The sequence below is a fragment of the Leucopleurus acutus genome (genome assembly GCF_964270905.1).
Source record: "Leucopleurus acutus genome assembly, chromosome: 20".
NCBI classification, from domain to species: domain Eukaryota; kingdom Metazoa; phylum Chordata; class Mammalia; order Artiodactyla; family Delphinidae; genus Leucopleurus; species Leucopleurus acutus.
In genome coordinates, this window is record NC_139162.1 from 57,736,339 (window position 1) to 57,754,878 (window position 18,540).

The 18,540-nt window shown below is 45.1% G+C and overlaps 1 protein-coding gene and 1 pseudogene across 2 annotated transcripts; one reads left to right on the forward strand and one right to left on the reverse strand.

Moving 5' to 3' along the window:
- Positions 1–1,609: 1,609 nt before the first annotated feature.
- LOC309976394 (zinc finger protein 772-like) lies at positions 1,610–7,995 on the reverse strand (the record flags this gene model as incomplete). The annotated part of the gene is made up of 3 exons (XM_082861959.1): positions 1,610–5,588; positions 6,856–6,982; positions 7,969–7,995. 3 exons carry the CDS (start codon positions 7,993–7,995, stop codon positions 4,441–4,443), a joined length of 1,302 nt encoding a protein of 433 aa, XP_082718085.1. The 3' UTR covers positions 1,610–4,440.
- Positions 7,996–9,311: 1,316 nt separating this feature from the next.
- On the forward strand, positions 9,312–14,123 carry LOC309976395 (ferritin light chain-like; annotated as a pseudogene). Its single transcript has 2 exons — positions 9,312–9,557; positions 13,620–14,123. The product of its transcript is annotated as a ferritin light chain-like (transcript).
- Positions 14,124–18,540: the final 4,417 nt, after the last annotated feature.

Below are 18,540 nucleotides of genomic sequence, written 5' to 3' on the forward strand. Positions count from 1 at the left end.
GGGCCGTGACCGCTGGGCCTGTGCGTCCAGGGCCTGTGCTCCACGGTGGGAGAGGCCACAACAGTAAAGGGCCCATGTGCCACAAAAATAATAATAATAATAAAATAAAATAAAATAATATAAAATAAAATAATCACACAGGGACTTTCCTGGTGGTCCAAGGGTTAAGACTCCACACTTCCAATGCAGGGGGCACGGGTTCGATTCCCGGTCAGGGAACTGAGATTCTGTATGCTGTATGGCGCAGCCAAAAAATAAAATGAAATAAAATAATCACATATTACCCATTATGTTTCAAAGACATCTAGTGCTATTCCTTCTTTCCTTGCTCATATTTGTAAATGTGTGATTTCTCTTTTTTTTTCTGATGTGGTTTGGAGGCGTTATCAATTCTACTAATTTATTCAAACTGTCTGCTTTACAGGAATTCATAGATTTTCTTGAAAAATATTTATAACATATATGAAACTGATTCTTAATACACTGGACATCAAGCAAATAACAGTGACCTATGAAAGAGGACAAACGATGTGAGCCATGTGGCCATCCCAGCTTACTATGAAAAGAAATTCCCAGGCCCTAATACAAAAATGCTGAGTCCAGTCAGACCCCAAAAGTCACCCTGAGTTGAGACAAAATTTAGAATCTGGACCTGCGAAGGTGTCTGGAGTCCAATAGAGCACAGTACAGGAGAGAGAAAACTTCAGAAACATACAGAGGGTCATCCTCAGGTATGACCTCATGTACATTAGTACATCCTCATGTACTAATCTGTACATGCAGGCAGGAAATAAGCAGAGCTGGGTAAAGAAACACCCAAAAGGATTCAATGAAACAATTTCCAAGGCTAATGCAGAGAATGGAATAGCACCTGTTCTAACCAGTTTAAATGGGAATCCTTATGAAGCATGAGGTAGAGAATACAGAATGATTGTGTCTCAGTAGGGGGAGAGAAATTAGCCTTAAAATGAATGCTACAGTAATTCAACCTAAAAATATTTGGAATCAAGATCCCAAAAGATCATATTGCTTCCAAGGAACTTAAACAATACCAAGAATATCTACTGAAATGCAAGTATTTTCAGTACCCAAAAAGGCAAAATTGAGTGTTCAATCAAAACTACACAACGTTAACAGTATCTGACAAGATAGATTTTACAGCAAAGAATATTCCTATAGATAAAGAGAACCCTTTCTTAATGATAAAAGAGGTCTACTCATTAAGTGGGCATAACAGTAGGAAATGTTTATTCACCTAATAAAAAGACTTCAAAATATACAAAGCAAAACCTGATAGAACTAAACCTGATAGAGAAATAGGCAAATCCATATTTATATTCAGAGATGTCAACAACTTTATTCAAATAATTGACAGAATACCACCCCCCACCCACCACCAGTAAGGATATAGAAAACTTAGACATTGTCAACTGTCTTAACTGAGTTGACATTTGTAGAACTCTCCATCAAACAAGAACACAGTATACATTTATTTTAAGCTAACATGAAATACAAGATAACCCATATTCTGGGCCATAAAGAAAATATCAATAAATGTAAATAATTCAAGTCATAAAGTATATACTCTGACTGCAATGAATTAGAAATCAATTACCAAAAAGATAAGGAAAATCCCAAATAACACACTTCTAAAAAGTACCATGTGTCAAAGAAGAAATTTAAAAGGAAACCAGAAAAGATTTTAAATGTAATTAAAATGAAAATACAACATATAAAGTTTTGTGGGAGGCAACTAAAGCAGTTGTTACACAGTGACTTTTAGAATTTAGCACCTATGTTAGGAAAAAACCCAAAAGTTTCAAATGAAGGATCTCAGGATCTATGTTAAAAAGTAGGAGAAGAACAGAAATGAAATACAATAAAAGCAAAAGGCAATGGTAAAAGTCAAAATGGGGGGGAAAAAAGGAACAGGAAAAAACAGAAAAATCAGTGAAATCAAGTGCATTCAGAAGATCAATAAAGCTGATAAACTACTGATGAAGAAAAAAAGAGAAATATAGACATTACCAGTGTCGGGAATAAGAGAGGTGGCATCACTACAGATTCTACAGGTACTAAAATAATGAAAGGATAGCTTGAAAAATTTGACTACTTAAATAAACAAACTCTTTGAGAAAGATACAAATCACCAAAGCTCACTGTAGGGGGGAAAAAAAAGATAAATTCTATAAACCTATGTTCACTATGGAAATTAAATTTATAGTTAGAAACCTTCCCACAAAATAGACTCCAGGCCCAAATACTTCACCAGTGAATTCCACCAAACAATTAAGAAAGAAATAATGTCAATTCTTCCCAAACTCTTCCAGAAAATTGAAGAGCAGGGGACACTTAACCAACTTATTATGTAAAGCCAGCATTACACTGACAGCAACCAAACTCATGCATTAAAAAGATTAGAGACTAACATCCCTCATGAGCATAGATGCAAAAATCTTAAAAAAAAAAAAAAGAAAAGAAAACCAGCATATAAAATTCAACAATGCATAAAAGAGTAGTACATTATGACCAAATAGGGTTTACCTCAGACATGCAAGGTTGGTTTAACTTTTGAAATCAGTCAATATGATTCCTCATTAAAAGACTAAAAAGGTAAAAGAAAGAAAAACAACTATGATTGTGGTCACCAGTATTCAAGAAATGCTCCCACAAATCCCTACCTCTTTGTATTTTCACTGTTGTGAAGTGAGTCCCCTTCCACCCTGAACAAGGATTAGTCTGTGTTACCCACAGAGTAAGTCAAAAACGATGGCACATCACTTCCAGGTGAAGGTTATGAGCCACAGATACTGTGGCTTCATTCCTGTGAGTTCTCTCCTGGGTCACTTGCTTTGGAACTGTTTCTCTAAAGTGGAATACTTTAAGCAAAAGTATGGATGAAAAAGAATGAATTACTGATACACAGAACACTGATAAATCACAACATAATTATGCATAGTTTGAAAAGCCATATACATACTAGTACCTTTTAAATTATTCTATACACACACACATTTAAAATTCTAGGAAATCCAGACAGATCTATAATGACAGAAAGCAAGATGAGTGGTTGCCTGGGAATGGGTGAGGGCAAGAGATATTATAAAAGGAATCAGGAAACTTTGTTTCAAAGGTGAAAACATGTATCAAAACGTATCAAATTATACACTATAAATATGTGCAATTAATTGCAGAAAATGTTTAGATTGCTCAGACTGTAACTGTAGCCGTAAGATTATGAGACACAAATATGAGTCCTGAGAAGTTCCATAAACCCTCATACCAAAGTCACAGTGATAGAAACATTTGTGGGTACGCCTTTAGAAGAGTTATATTCCCTATAGTTGGCTATAGTCTCCCAACTTCCTATTTATCAGATGTCCTTTTAGGGGACAGTGACATCTGCCTACCAAATAATAGATTTCAGGGATGCTGGTAGGTCCCAGGGAATCAAACTCTCCTAAAGAGGGCTGGGGAATATGAAGCATTCCCTGGGAACAAGGGACCCAATTCATGCTGCTCCCAGGCACATCAGAAGTTGTCATGACAAATGCCCATTGCTCAAGAAGACCTTGGTCACACAAATCATCTTGGCATACAGGACACACGATTAGGCCTGCAAAGATTGGTATTCTTTCCTAGGAGGCCTTGAGTAGCAATGCAAATTAGGCTGAAAGTAGAATAAGAGCTGTTCTTTCTTCACCATTCTGCAAATACCACTGAGACACAACAGTTGGACCTCTCACACAAGCTGTTCATTCTTTCAGGCTGGCAGAGCCCAATTCTGTTCTCAACTCAACCCACAAAGTGAACAGAATCCCCAGGATTCAACGTAGTTAAAAACTAAGGTATTTGTTGCAAACCCAGAAGAATATGAGTCAGACAATTCCCAAAGTTAGGTGACTTGGGGGCTGGACAAATTCATCACGAGTGCCGCATGAGACCAATAAAGTCTGAAAAATGGAAATCTCTGCAAGCAGCCAGCAGAACAAAGCTTACGTTCTTCTGGCCAAAATTGGGTCACATCCACGCTTAACCAGTAGGGGGGCAGGAAGGAGTGAGGATCTTCAATGGGCTCAGGCTACCGATGATTCCCTCCAAGGAAGGGAGGAAGAACAGAGATCTTGCCCATCAAAGCACTCTGGGGTGACTTACACACAATGTGTCACCCTGCTGTTGCACAGACATATGGATTCTTTCAGAGACACTGGCAGTGATATGCTTCTGGCAAGTGTGCAGAGGCCTCTCACAGTGAACAAAGGCATGTTACGAAGTGCAATATCTCTCCAGAAACCTTCCCATATAGCTGGCACACAGAAGCATCTCCTCAGGGTGGGAGTTCAAATGTATGAGACTCATCTTCCAGCTGATGGCTACTCACATACGCTACTCTCAGAGCTTCTCTCTGGTGTCACCCACTATGGCATATTCCTTGCTATCCTAAGGCCTTTCTCCAGCATGAACTTTCCAATGTCTGATGAGGGAAGCTCTTTGCCTGAAGGCCTTCCCACACTCACTGCACTTATACGGTCTTTCTCCAGTGTGGATTCTATGGTGCTGAACAAGCACATGTTTGTGGCTAAAGGCTTTTCCACACTCACTGCACACATATGGCTTTTCGCCATTGTGAACTCTCTGGTGTGCAATAAGGTCAGAACTTTGGCTGAAGAACTTCCCACATGCAATGCACTCATAAGGCCTTGTCCCAGTATGAACACTCCAGTGCTTAATGAGTCTGTATTTGTGACCAAAGTATTTCCCACATTCGCTGCACTCATAAGGCCTTTCTCCAGTATGGATACTCTCATGCTGAACAAGTGTGGATTTGTGACTGTAGGCTTTCCCACATTCACTGCATTTGTAAGGCCTTGCTCCAGTATGGACTCTCTGGTGTACAATAAGGTTAGAGCTATGGTTAAAAACTTTCCCACATATGCCACACTCGTAAGGCATTTCTCCAGTGTGGATCCTCTGGTGCTGCGCAAGTATGGGTTTGCGGCTGAAGGTTTTCCCACACTCACTGCACTCATAAGGCCTTTCTCCAGTGTGGACTCTCTGGTGCTGAACAAGTGAGTCTTTGCGGCTGAAGGCTTTCCCACATTCATTGCACTTGTAATGCCTTTGTCCACTGTGAAAGGCCTCTACACACTTGGTGTTACTTTGTGGCTTCCACTTACTAAGAGGGGCATGGTGCTGGAATATGCTTGAGCTAGTTGGGAAGTCCTTACAACCCTCCCCTGTGGTAAAGGGCATGTCCAATGATTGGACAGAGCAGCTGTTCACAAGAAAGGCCCTACCCTCATCCCTTCTGCAGTGTTTCTCTCCACTGTGCTGCTTCTGGTGGTGAAGGTTTGCACTGAAACAGAGTTGTTTCCCACATGCCACACACATGTATGGTTTTTGCCCAGGGTGTGTTTCCTGGTGCTCAACCAAGTACAAAACATCTTTCAAGACTGGGCCACATGTCTTACAGGGGTGGGCCTTCTGGGAAGACGGAATCGTCTTAGGAATCGTGACCTGTGACACTCCTTTTACAGAAACGCTCTGCTCAAAATGTATCTCCTCCTCCTCCATTCCATGCGAACAACCTGAAAGCAGACAAATGCTGGTGAAGGACACATTGACACTGGTGGGAAGTGGCAGTCTCATTACAAATGTGTATCTATCAGAACTAACATGAAGGTCTGCTATCAGACAAGAGGCCAGAGCTCAAGTTGAGTAAAGGGCTGCTATGCAGTAGTCAGCATCTAAAGGTCACAGGTTGGAAGTGGCCTTGATGGGAAGAGGACACAAATGTGGGGAACAGCCTAGGAAGAACAGGGTGTCTAATGAAGTCATCCACAAATGGATTTTAGCAAGGCCTTGGCTGCTAGGGAGATGTACAGAAGGGTGTGTTCCCTGAATAGCTACAATCAAATAGACTAGGTGGTATTTAAGAATTATTTGAGGTATGTGCACATTTCATGACACATTAAGCATATAAGCCAGTTTTGGAAAGCAGTGGAGAGGAACAGCTGAGATGTGGGCAGAGGTGGGGAACAGTCAGAACATAAAAGATAAGTATGTAAATGGGAAAGTAAAGATAAGAATGTAAAGATAAGAAAGTAAAGATAAGAATGAAGTGTGGCCATTGGCCTTGGCACTCAAACAACTGTGGGCACAGAGAGGTTGGGGAATGATTAGAACCCAGCCCGACATCACACCTTTCCCCAGCTCCAACCCACCAGGGCCACCCCCACCCTGAGCCTCTCTGGTCACGGCTGGAGTCATGTTGGCCCACTCAGATAGCCAGGGCTCACTGTCCAGCTCCAGTGGGGCAATCCCATGGAACATGGAAGATGCATATCCTAAGGAAAAGACAGGTAAATGGCCAGCACTGGTCTGGGTGACCCACCCCTCAGAGAAGACAACTAAATACTATAAAAATAACTCTGAAGAAGTGTCTTGCAGGAATAGCCTAGCGGTCCCAACAAGTAGTGACCATACTGGTCCTTGCAATTCCTGACACAGGCAGGCTACTAGAAATGTCAGCAAGAGGAAGGGGGTAGAACCTGGGGCACAGGGATGGCATGGATCTGGACAGACGCACCCAGTAAGGGAGAGAACAAACTGGAGATGATCCACTGGGTGACAGCAGGACGCTTCATGCCTGCATCCATCCATGTAAGCCTTCAAGGCAGCAGGTACTGGGACTGCTCAGAAGTCAGAGGTGCTAGTGCACAAAGCTCACACCTGGCATCCACAGCACCTACCCTAGGGAACGGGGGAGGGAGGTAATGCCTACGGCTCTGATAGAAGAAACAGGGAAGGGGGAGAGCCCAGTCCAGGACACTGCAGGGGATGTGAGGGCCTTACCCAGTGAGGCCATAAGGGCAAAGTTCTCCAGCATCACTTCGCGGTACAGGAGCCTCTGAGCCTCATCAAGGAGCCCCCACTCCTCCTGGGAGAAGTACACGAACACGTCCTCAAAGTTCACTTTCCCCTGCCACAATGGGGAGAGCCGAGTCTGTGAGTAGTCTCTCTCCTAAGGACCCCCATCTTGCCCCCACAGAGCTCCCTTCAGCATTCCTTCCGACCTAGGTCTTCAACTCATTGGAAATACCAGGGCCAGGTGCCACATATGTCTGCTCTCTCCTTAAGGTCCCTTTGATCACGGTGTGCACCCACACCAACAACAGGCAGGTGGGAAGAAAGGCGCCATCTAAGCTCTGGGGCTGGCATGTGGGGCCGCACCGCATCCCCACCCACGTCCTTCCAGCCAGTTCTCCTGGAGTTGCTAAGATCATGCTTACCAGACAACCAAAGTTGGGCTCATCTTTCTCCCATAAGTCCCCAACACCAGGGACCAAGGGCCATCAGTTCATACTCCTTTGCCACATGCACACCAGTCTTTTGGATCACTCTCAATCTCACAACTCTTGGCTCCCCACCCAGTTGTTGGCCTCCACCATCACCTTCCTGGCTCATTAACTGCAATGCCGTTGTGATGTGTAGATTCTCCCTTGTAGACCTAGGTACACACCATCTTCTGCTTTTTGGATGTTCTCCATCCTGAGCCCCTCCACAGGACTTCAGCCCTGTGTCCAGCAGCTCACTTGACACCTCCACTCAGTGTTTTCTGGAACATCTCAGACTCTTCACATGGCCACAAATAAACTCCTGATACCCATGCAGAGTTACTTCTACCGCTAATTTGCCCATCTCAGCTGATGGAGCTTCTACCCTTCTGACTGATAAGGCCTAACATCTTGGGGCTGTCTCTTTCACACATCAGAAAATATGACCCAGTCACTTTTCCCATCTACAGAGCCAGCCCTCTGGGCCATCCATTACCACTCACCTGGAATACTGAAGCAGTCTCCTCCCCGGTCTCCTTGTCTCTATCCTAATTCCCTCTTCCATCACCACACACAGTCTGTTCTCCACTTGGCATCCAGAAAGAGGCTGTTAAAACCTGGATCAGATTACCTCCCTCCTCTGCTCCACACCCGCCATGGCTACACCACCCTCAGAACAGAGTTCTCGCTTGTCAGCTGGCCATTTCAGGCCTGACTCCTGCCCACCTGCTCTTGATTGCTACCAGATATGGTGGAGACCTGTAGTTTCTTGAAAACTCCCATCTCAATCTCTCCTTCAAGTGTTTGCACACGCTGGTTCCTGTTCCTGGAACAAACTTCCACACCTTATTCCAGTGGTCACCAGAAAACGGGAACCCTTGCATGTAACCCCTGGTCTAGACCCAGAACCCTGGGCTTGGGGTTTCTCCAGGGTCCTCAGACACAAGAGCTGGGAGAGTACAAGTAAAGTGTTCGGGACTTCCCTGGTGGTGCAGTGGTTAAGAATCCGCCTACCAATGCAGGGGACATGGGTCTGGGCCCTGGTCCGGGAAGATCCCACATGCCGCAGAGCAACTAAGCCCACGCACCACAACTACTGAGCCTGCGCTCTAGAGCCCGTGAGCCACAACTACTGAGCCCGTGCACCACAACTACTGAAGCCCGCATGCCTAGAGCCTGTGCTCTGCAAGGAGAAGCCACTGCAGTGAGAAGCCTGCGCACCACAACCAAGAGTAGCCCCCGCTCACCGCAACTAGAGAAAGCCCGCGCACAGTAACGAAGACCCAACGCAACCAAAAATAAATAAATTTATTTTTAAAAAAGTAAAGTGTTCTATGACACCACAATCCTGAAGCCCTCATGGGTGGGGGTGGAATCGATGAGAGCCTGGACATCCTTCCCTCACCTGTATAAAGCCCATAATTACTACTGAGATCAGGGGAACCTGTGGTAAGAGGGAGACTATGAGAGAAAAGCAACCATGAAAGAGGCCCAAGGGCTCAGGCCTATCTTCTACTCCTGCCCTGCCACAGACCTGGGGCCGTCTGTCCTCTGAGCCTCAGTCCAGCTGTGTTGCCTTGGACTACGTCTCAACCTTTCTGGGGCCCACTGTCCGCACCCTCACCTCAAGTCTGTACACACCTGGGCAGTCTACGGAATACTTTTGAAACCATCAGATATTGCCTCTCTGTTCAGAATCTTCCGTAGCTCCCATCACCCTGAGAATTGAGGCACAGCTGCTCGGACTCTTGATCTTTTCAGACACCAAAGGCCCTAGATTTCCCAAATGCTCCGGCTGTGTCGCACCTCCAAGCCTCTGCACATGCTGGCCCCTCGCCTGTAACATCTTTCCACATCCCATCATGTTGGCTGTCAGAAATGGGACCCGACCAAGAGAGCCCCCACTGTCTGGACACATGATCCTGAGCTGCAGGGACCTGAGGCGTCCCTCATTCGAGGCTTCAGGATTCAGAGATGGAGGTCGGGGGAACAACCCAGGGGTGCAGCACCCACCTGCGCCGGGTCCGTCAGCAGGGCGGCCGCCATCGGCACCTGAGGATCGGGGAGGGCGAGGGGGAGGGGAGTAGCTGGAGAGCGACAGGTGCGAGGTCCCGGGCTCCGGCGGCCGGGTCACCTGAGCGGTGCCACTGCCGATCCTCAGGTCCGTCTCTGTTTAGCGCAGACAACGCCTCTCGCGTTTTCCCTGTCCTGTCACCTCGGGTGTGACGCCGCGTTCCGGAGATTGACTCGGTGGATTAATCCGAAAGCAAAGAAAATGTCCGCCCAACAACGGAAAAGGAAGTCCCGCCCCGGCGTCCTCCGTACGAACAGAAACGCCCCTTTACTGGGCCTTCATTGGCCCAGAGTGGCCAGGACTCCTAGGTAATGTAGTTCCCACAGCACCAACGATGGAGTGGGACTTCCGCGCCACCTCCAGGTCAAAGGCGGAGCCACCTAGCTAGCGGAGCCTAGAAATTGCCTCGTTTAGTTTGAGGATTAGGCGGAGCGTTGCTTCCTCTTAAAGGAGACGCACCCATATTTCCGGTGAGTGTAGTCTGTAACACATCACAAAAATGTTCAGAAACATATTATTTGGGGCTTCTTTACATAGGGAATGCTCACTAGAAAAATCAAATGCACACACCATATACTAATGTCGCTCAGACCTCCATAGCTGGAAGCTAATAAATAGTATTTGTTATCAAATATACACAGCGTAGCGCGAAGCACTTGGGTTTGTTGTGTGGGCCTCAGCATTTAGAATCAGGAACAAGAGCAGAGACTACAGACACGGGCACCACGTTAAGTGCAATAGGGATGTGGGACACTGATGAACAGGTGGACAATGCTGGTGTCTCTGGTTACCTCAGAAAATATTTCTCCTGCCTTTATAATCAGTGATTGTGTCTAACCCAGTGAGTAATACTTTTTACAAGAAATGTCACCGAGCCCACGCTCGTTCTGCTCGCCTCACGACAGGCCAATCAATTGGGAGACGAGCTTTTGGAGCAAGGGATAACTTTAATCGGAAAGCCAGCAGACCCAGAATAAGGCAGACTGGTATCTCAAAAAAATCCATCACCCCTCAGTCCGGATTCCGGCTCCTTTTATAAAAGAGGGGAAGGGGCCCACTGCGGTGCTGACCAACGGCTGAGGGGGGCTGCTATAACTAGTGCCTACCCCGCCCCTATTACAGAAATATTTCACTCTGTATACACAGATGTATTCAATTCCTTTTAGGTATTTTACAAAGACCTGAAAAGAAAAGTGACGGAAGAAATGTTCACTTCTTAAGGTATGGAGAAGTCATTCTGGTTTATATATAATTTAACTTGAACTTCAGGCTAACCAAAACAGCCTGTTTGTGGCCAAATATGCACTGTACATCTGCTTTAATTATTAAAGAAAAAGGCACATTGACCAGAAGTAAGGAATGTCCATTTTAAAGATAAAGATTAAAGGCCTCCCTTCCAGGGATGCCAATGCTAGTACTCCTTTGATCATAAGACTTTCTTCCCAGGTGACAAGGCCATACTGAGTTGTGTATGTGCTGATCTGTTTTTGTTTCTTTGAAACGTTGAAGGAGTGTATTCCTGACTTGTTTGATGTTCCTTGTTATAACAAGATATAAAACTGCTCAAAACCATGCTTCTCTAGAGCAGTTCCTCAGAGTAATCTGAGAAGCTGTCTCCTGGGCTATAGTCCTCAGTTTGGATCAAAAAAACCTCTTTTCTATTCCCATTGTAGGTTGCTTATTGATTATTTTCCATGGACAAAGGTAATTTACCAAATGCCACTTGTCAATTAGAAGGACAATAAGAATTGTTTCTGTACAGAAGAAATAACTACCATACGAAATTTCTATACACAGTAAAAATGCCTTTTAAGAAAGTGTGATGTAAGACTATTTGAGGATAAACATGACGACTGTAATGGAAAACAAACCCACAGAAAATAAAATTCTAAACATAATTTTCTGAACTGAAAATAATATTCAAGTACAAAGAAGGCTGATCAAGACGAAAAGTCTGCAAAGAGAGTTGGAATGAGGATTGAGAGAAGTGTGCGTCTTTTGATTAAAATAACTGCTTGTTATCTGTGTAAAACATGAATATGTCTCCTTATAGAGTTAAAGTGATGGAATTCCATGTATAACCTCAGAACATATACATTGAGAGGAGGCTAGTTGCTTAATGTTCTGAATCCCTTATATTTCCAATCAGGAATAAATTTATTTCTAACCCTATACTCTAATGTATTAAATAAGCTTTTGCAATTTTTAGCTTAAATATAATAAATGCAACCAGAATATACTTTTCAAACTAGAAAAGGAAAAATTTGGAATATAAATGATCAATAGAATGGTAAAAACAGTAGTAAAAGAAAAGGGACTAGTCCTATGAGGTGGATTTGTCACCTAGGTTAATATGAGGAAACTGAGGCAGCAAAGGGTCTATGACTTACTCTCAGTTATGGCTGTTAAGTAGCACATCTGGGAATGGAGTCCACAGAGCCACAGCTTTAACCACTGCCCAACAAAGCCTCCAATCCAATGTCATCTATCTGGCCCCTTCTGTGTTGGAGAAATGAGGTCATGGAAAATTCAACAGCCCAGGTAACTGACATGAGGACAGGGATAAGTCTTGCCTTTTTTCTTGTCCCAGAAATATTAGCCTTCAGCTTTATTTATTCCCTAAACATGTTTTTCCTGGGCACTGACCAAGAAACCAGAACAGGAAAAGCCCTGCTGGCCCACAGATACAGAGTGTTTGAGGGGGATAACTCTCATTGCCTGAGCCTTGCTCTGTCATCACAACCATCCACATGTCCTGTCACATCTGCTTCTCAACACCTTCAACTCCACCCCCTTGGGCCGGTCTACCAACAGTACATTTCTGGGCTACAAAACAGCCTCCACCCTGTATCAGCATCAGTTCTTGCTCTACCTCAGCTCATGCTCCACACATCAGACAGAAGGTGATTTCAAAACAAATCAGGTTATATTTGGCAAATTTGAGTGGACAAATGGAACTTCCAGTATGGGACTTCCCCGGTAGTCTAGTTGTTAAGACTCTGCACTTACAGTGCAGGGGGCGTGGGTTCCACCCCGGGCTGGGGATATAAGATCCCACATGCTGCGCAGTGCGTCCAAAAAAAATTTTTTTTTTTTTTTGCGGTACGTGGGCCTCTCACTGTTGTGGCCTCTCCCGTTGTGGGGCACAGGCTCCGGACGCGCAGGCTCAGCGGCCATGGCTCACGGGCCCAGCCGCTCTGCGGCATGTGGGATCCTCCCGGACCGGGGCACGAACCCGTGTCCCCTGCATCGGCAGGCGGACCCCCAACCACTGCGCCACCAAGGAAGCCCCCCAAAAAATTTTTTAAAAAGCACATCGGTGGCCAAAGGGGCAAAGATCTGTCTTCCCTGTTACCTACCCTCCAAAATTTAGCTTTGGGGTTAGTAACACACTTCCCATCAACAGTTACCATTGATCATGCACAACCTTGCCCTGTCTGTGGTCAGCCTCATTGTAAAATATGTGGTGACAAAATCCAGGAGAGGCATAGCAGCTTCCTGAGGTCCCACACAGCCAATCTGAGGTAGACTCAGAAACATAGCCCATGCTCTCTGCTCTAGTGCTCTCCTGCAGGTGAATGGAGGCCTCTTTCTTCTTTATGGAGTAAACAAAATATCGACAGCTTTCAGGAATGGAGTTGTGGATTTCATACAGAAGGAGTAACAGCTGTGGAGTCCTACTGATTACTCCTTTAGCCCAGAGTCTGGCGACAGTATTCAAAGTATCCAATCCTAGCCTTACTCGGTGTACCTACTCAGCCTCACCCATTACTTTTCATGACAACTCCAATAAAGGCTCTGGGACATGCTTTCCCCCTCCCCCTTCTGCCTCATGATCCACCTTGGTGCTTCCCCATGTGGCCCTGCATGGCATGCCCTGCCTTCTGTTTCTAGGGATCTGTGTGTAATCTTCTTCCTTCATGAAAATTATTTGTGTCTGTCTGTGTTACCATACCTGATTAAAACAAATCTGAGGTACATTTTCAGACAGTAGATAATCATTTTACCTAAACTAAATGATTAAATAGTCTGTTCTTTTCTCATTAATCAAGTTATTTCAAACTCCACACCCATTTGAAGCTGTTTTAGTCTGTTGAGATCATCAATTTATCAATTCCTGTGACAAAATAAAACTGTTGCAGCTTCACACCACACTTTGTGGAGAGAGTCCTCCTCACCGCTGACTAACCATGAGCACCCAGATCTAGCAGAATTCTTATGCCGAGGTGGAGGCCGCCGTCAGCCGCCTGATCAACCCGCACCGGCAGGCCTCATCCACCTACCTCTCCCTGACCTTCTACTCTGAAGCTGACGAGGTGGCTCTGGAGGGCGTGGGCTTCTTCTTTCGGGAGTTGGCTGAGGAGAAGCACAAAGGTGCCCAGCTTCTCTTGGAGATGTGGAAGCAGTGGGGCAGCTGCACCCTGGTCCAGGACGGGCAAAAGCTGTCCCCGAACGAGCGGAGTGCCAGCGTGGACCCATGGAGGCCGCCATAACCCTGGAGAAGAGCCTGAACCAGGCCCTCTTGGATCTGCATGCCCTGGGTTCTGTGAGCCGCAGACGCCCAGCTCTGTGAGTTCCTGGAGAGCCGCTTCCTGGAAGAGGAGACGAAGCTCCTCAAGAAGATGGGCCACCATCTGACCAACCTGCGCAGGATGGCTGGCCTCCAGGCCGGGCTGGGCAAGTGTCTTCCAAAGGCTGTCCTGCAAGCATGACTAGGAGCCTCCGGAGCCCAGCGGCCTCTGCGGGACCCCTCTGCCTCTGCCCTCCTGGAGATCTCTGCCTGAGCCTCTTCCTTCAGCCAGGAAGCAAGTTTTTAACCACCCTGAAACCTTCACCTGAGCCGTGGTGCCAAATAGAAACAAAGAATGTTCTTTTGCAGAGGGGAAAAAAAGCTAGGCTGTGATTTAAAAAAAAAAAGTATCTGAATAGTATTAATGATTTGTAGTTTGTTTAATTCTCAAGATTGTCTAAAGAAATGGGTCCTAACTTTTGGGTACCAACTGGGTACATAAAGTATCTGATAAACTATGTTTTCTGTCAAGAAGAATAAATACACCTATTCTGAAGAGGTTGTATAGGGGAGTCCCTGGTGGTCCAGTGGTTAGGAGTCTGTGCTTTCACTGCCCTGGGCCCAGGTTCAATCCCTGGTTGGAGAGCTAAGATCCCACAAGTCGCGGTGTAGCCAAAAAGAAAAAAAATGTTACACAGAATTTTAGGGTTTTCATGACTTCTCTGGAGTCATTCTGGGTACTGGATTTAACTCTGGTTTTCTAAAATTTAAGTGTGGTTTTGCTGAGCAGAGAGCTGAGTACCTTGACCGGATCATATTGTGTTCATCTCTCAACCCTCAAACTCATGACAAAATTGCTTTTCCTGATTTTCAAGTTGGTGTGATGCCATCTGCATGTATTGAAGAAAGAGCCCTGAGAAGTTCATCTCTGAGTCTCCCATTAGGTTGATACTGAGAACACTGATTATTACATCATACACTGATCTCTTTATGAAGCCTCTTGAGAAATTTCTTTCTGGTCTTAATATTAGGAATAACAGTGCTTTGCTTGGGTAATTGGGTGTTTTTGTTTTATGGACACTGTAAATGATGTAACTAATTAAGTTTCGTCTTCTAACTGCCTGCTAAAAAGCTTAGAGCCAAATTTGTGGTCCACCCAGAGTAAACGAGTAGAATTGTATAGGCATTTTGTACATGTTTTATTCCTGGTTCTTCTGTTACTAATTCCTTGGTTTATTTTGTGGATTTTAAGCCACCTTAAACAATTTCTGGAACAAGGTTGTGTATAAACAGATAAAGTAAACTTTAAAAATACAAAAAAATAGGGACTTCCCTGGTGGTGCAGTGGTTAAGGATACGCCTGCCAATGCAGGGGACACAGTTCGAGCCCTGGTCCAGGAAGATCCCACATGCTGCGGAGCAACTAAACCCGTGTGCCACAACTACTGAGCCCATGCACCACAGCTACTGAAGCCCTTGTGCCTACAGCCCGTGCTCCACAACAAGAGAAGCCACTGCAATGAGAAGCCCGTGCACCACAAAGAAGAGTAGTCCCCACTTGCCGCAACTAGAGAAAGCCCACGCACAGCAATGAAGACCCAAATGCAGCCAAAAATAAATTTTAAAAAATAAATTTTTTTAAATGCAAAAAAATAAAAATAAACAAACTGTCTACCTAGCTTTTTTAATTTTAAAAACTGTCATACATTCAGTGGGATGTTCATATGAGATGTATAAATTGTTTTTTTCTTTTACAAAGACCACACCTATAAAACTCACCTCGTGTAATTTTTTTTAGGCATCCCCTGTCCCTTGTTACATTTACATGTTCCTCTGGGCCCCTAGAGCTCACCTGACATTTTCTTTTTTTTAATTTTTTGGCCACAACGCATGGCATGTGGGATCTTAGTTCCCCAAACAGGGATCTAACCTGCGACCCCTGCAGTGGAAGTATGGAGTCTTCACCACTGGACCGCCAAGGAAGTCCCCACACCTGACATTTTGATAATCATTCTTTTGATGTCTTTATAGTTTTACTGCTTATCTATTCTATACTTCCCTAAACGATAGACTGTCTTTTATTGTCAAATTCTGAATTTTCCATAGATTGTATCATAGTGTATGATTTTTGTTGTTGTTGTTGTTTTTTTGGCGATGTGCAGTCCTCTCACAGCTGTGGCCTCTCCCGCTGCGGAGCACAGGCTCTGGATGTGCAGGCCCAACGGCCATGGCTCACGGGCCCAGCCACTCCATGGCATATGGGATCCTCCCGGACCAGGGCATGAACCCGTGTCCCCTGCATTGGCAGGCGGACTCTCAACAACTGCGCCACCAGGGAAGCCCATGTATGCATTTTTCTGACTAGATTCTGTAACATGTTTGTTAGATTTATCCACAGAGATTCATGATATGGTGGTCAGCTCATTTCCACAGCTCATCAATAATTGATAGGGTGAATAATCCAGAATCTACTCTTCTAAGATGTGATTTCAAGAAAATGACACATATCTTCTGTGCTTGGCTTAATAGGGGAGTTTATCTGCACCTCATCTCACACTTGTCAGTGGGACTATCTCTCCTGAATCTCCTCCCTCCCATTTACATGCCACATTGTGGTCTGATCTAAATAACTAATGTAACTTGGGTTTCTATCATCCTATGTTCTTAACTCCAATATTGACTCCTTTTGTGATGTGTGTGATTTCTGATGTGATGTGTGTATAAATTATACAATTGGAAGGAGCCTTTTGAGGTATGTGTGTCAGTTCCATCAAGCATGACATAAAGCCTTGTCTGGAGGCTGACTCCATGTCTTAGGAGCCTTCACTTTTTTTTTTTTTTCTGAGGCTTCACTTTCAGTCATTGCTGTAACTAAGCCACGACTGATCCATGCATGCTGATAAGAAGAGGCAGACATTTTGGGGATCTCCTGCCAAGCTGACCTGAGGTGACACAGTTGGCATTAGAAACTCTCCCCCTCCCAAAATGAATATCTGGTCTTGGAGATAATGTGCTATAAATATGGGTGAGCTGGGACTGTCAGTTTGACACACCATCTCTTTGTGAGGATCCACTAGCCAAGGCATTGGTCACAGGAGGCTTTGCCTGAGTGGACAATTTTCACCTCATCATTGGCGACCCAGGGATGATCTGAATGCCTCCTTGAGGAGACTGGTCTTGAAACTGAACAGACCTATATAGAGCCCTTCCCAGTGACAGAACCCCTGAGTCCCTGCTTACTGGTGATTAAGAAAAAGATGGTGGCCCATGCACTTATGGTCAATTAATCTATGACAAAGAAGACAAGAATATATACAATGGAATCAGCTAGTACTGAACACCCCCTTCCAGAAAGTTCCAGGAAGGAGTGAAGTCTTCATCATCTTTTGCCCTCATGAGTCATTCCAAAGCTGTGAGGAGGTTAGTCACTGATTAGTCCACAGACGAAACTTACAGGAGAAAAATCAGGGAAATGAAGATTGACACAAAAGAAGGAGTCAGTGGTAAAGTAAGTGGTAGGAGAACACATAATAAAGTGTTGGCATCTCTTTTATCAACAGCTGCCTGGTGTCAACAATGGTCCAAAATCCTTCCCACCTGCAGGGAGTTAGCTTTGTATCTCGAAATGGAAGGGTAGTGGAACAAAAAGAGTAATAAGGGATGAAGGGGAGAAATCTGGTGGGAGAGGAGTGTTGGCTTATGGGTTTGAGGTGTATTGTCCTGCTTGGACACCAATGCTGAGCCCTTAAGAAGGGAAAGGGCACAGATGAGTTTGGGGTGAAGAAGGAAGGTGAACACTTGGGATCCTCGACTATCTCATCACCTACATCCAGAACTCAGAGTCTTCGCTTTACCACCATTGTTTTTTATATTGGGCGTCCCATTGTCAAAGGAAATTAGTAATGTATAACTGGCTCATTCCAAGGAAACTGCTTTATTGGCCCTCAAGATCCTCTTTAAATTCTTAAGGGAAGGAAAGCCTGGAGCACCAGCTGCGCAGGAACATTAAAATACAGGCCAATCTACAATAAGGATAGTCTCTAGATGAGAGTCTGGCAGAGTTCTTGACCCTGATTTCCCCTCCGCCTCCATCTCTGCAGCTCTGTCTGTTACTGAACTCAAGTCCTTGTGCCTGACACAGAGTGAGGCCAAACAATATCAAAACATCGGAGTTTGGAGCAGAAAAAGGCATATTGCAGGGCGATGAAAGGAGACGGGTGACTAATGCCTTAAAAACCCCGAACTCTCTGAAAGCTGTCAGCAAAGACCTTTTATAGGAAAGGTGAGGGAGGGGCGCGGTTAGTTGTTGCAAACTTCTTGGTATCAGATCCTTTGTTCTTGAGGTCAGGTAACGGTGTTCCTGTAAAACTCCACCAAAGAAGACTGGCCTGTATTTCTTATCCTCTGTTCTGACAAGAAAGGGCAAGGTCCTAAGGCACAAGTTTCACCCTCTGAGGTCCAGGTGCTGGCTAAAAGAAGGGGGTCCCTGCTCTGGCCAGTTACCCTGTCAGGTGAAGAGGTAGATCTTAGCTGGCGGTGCCTTTAGGGCCAAGTCCACAGACCCTGCCCAGTCGTCATCACTGGGGGAGCAAGGCACCAAGGACCCAACTGGCCCTCGA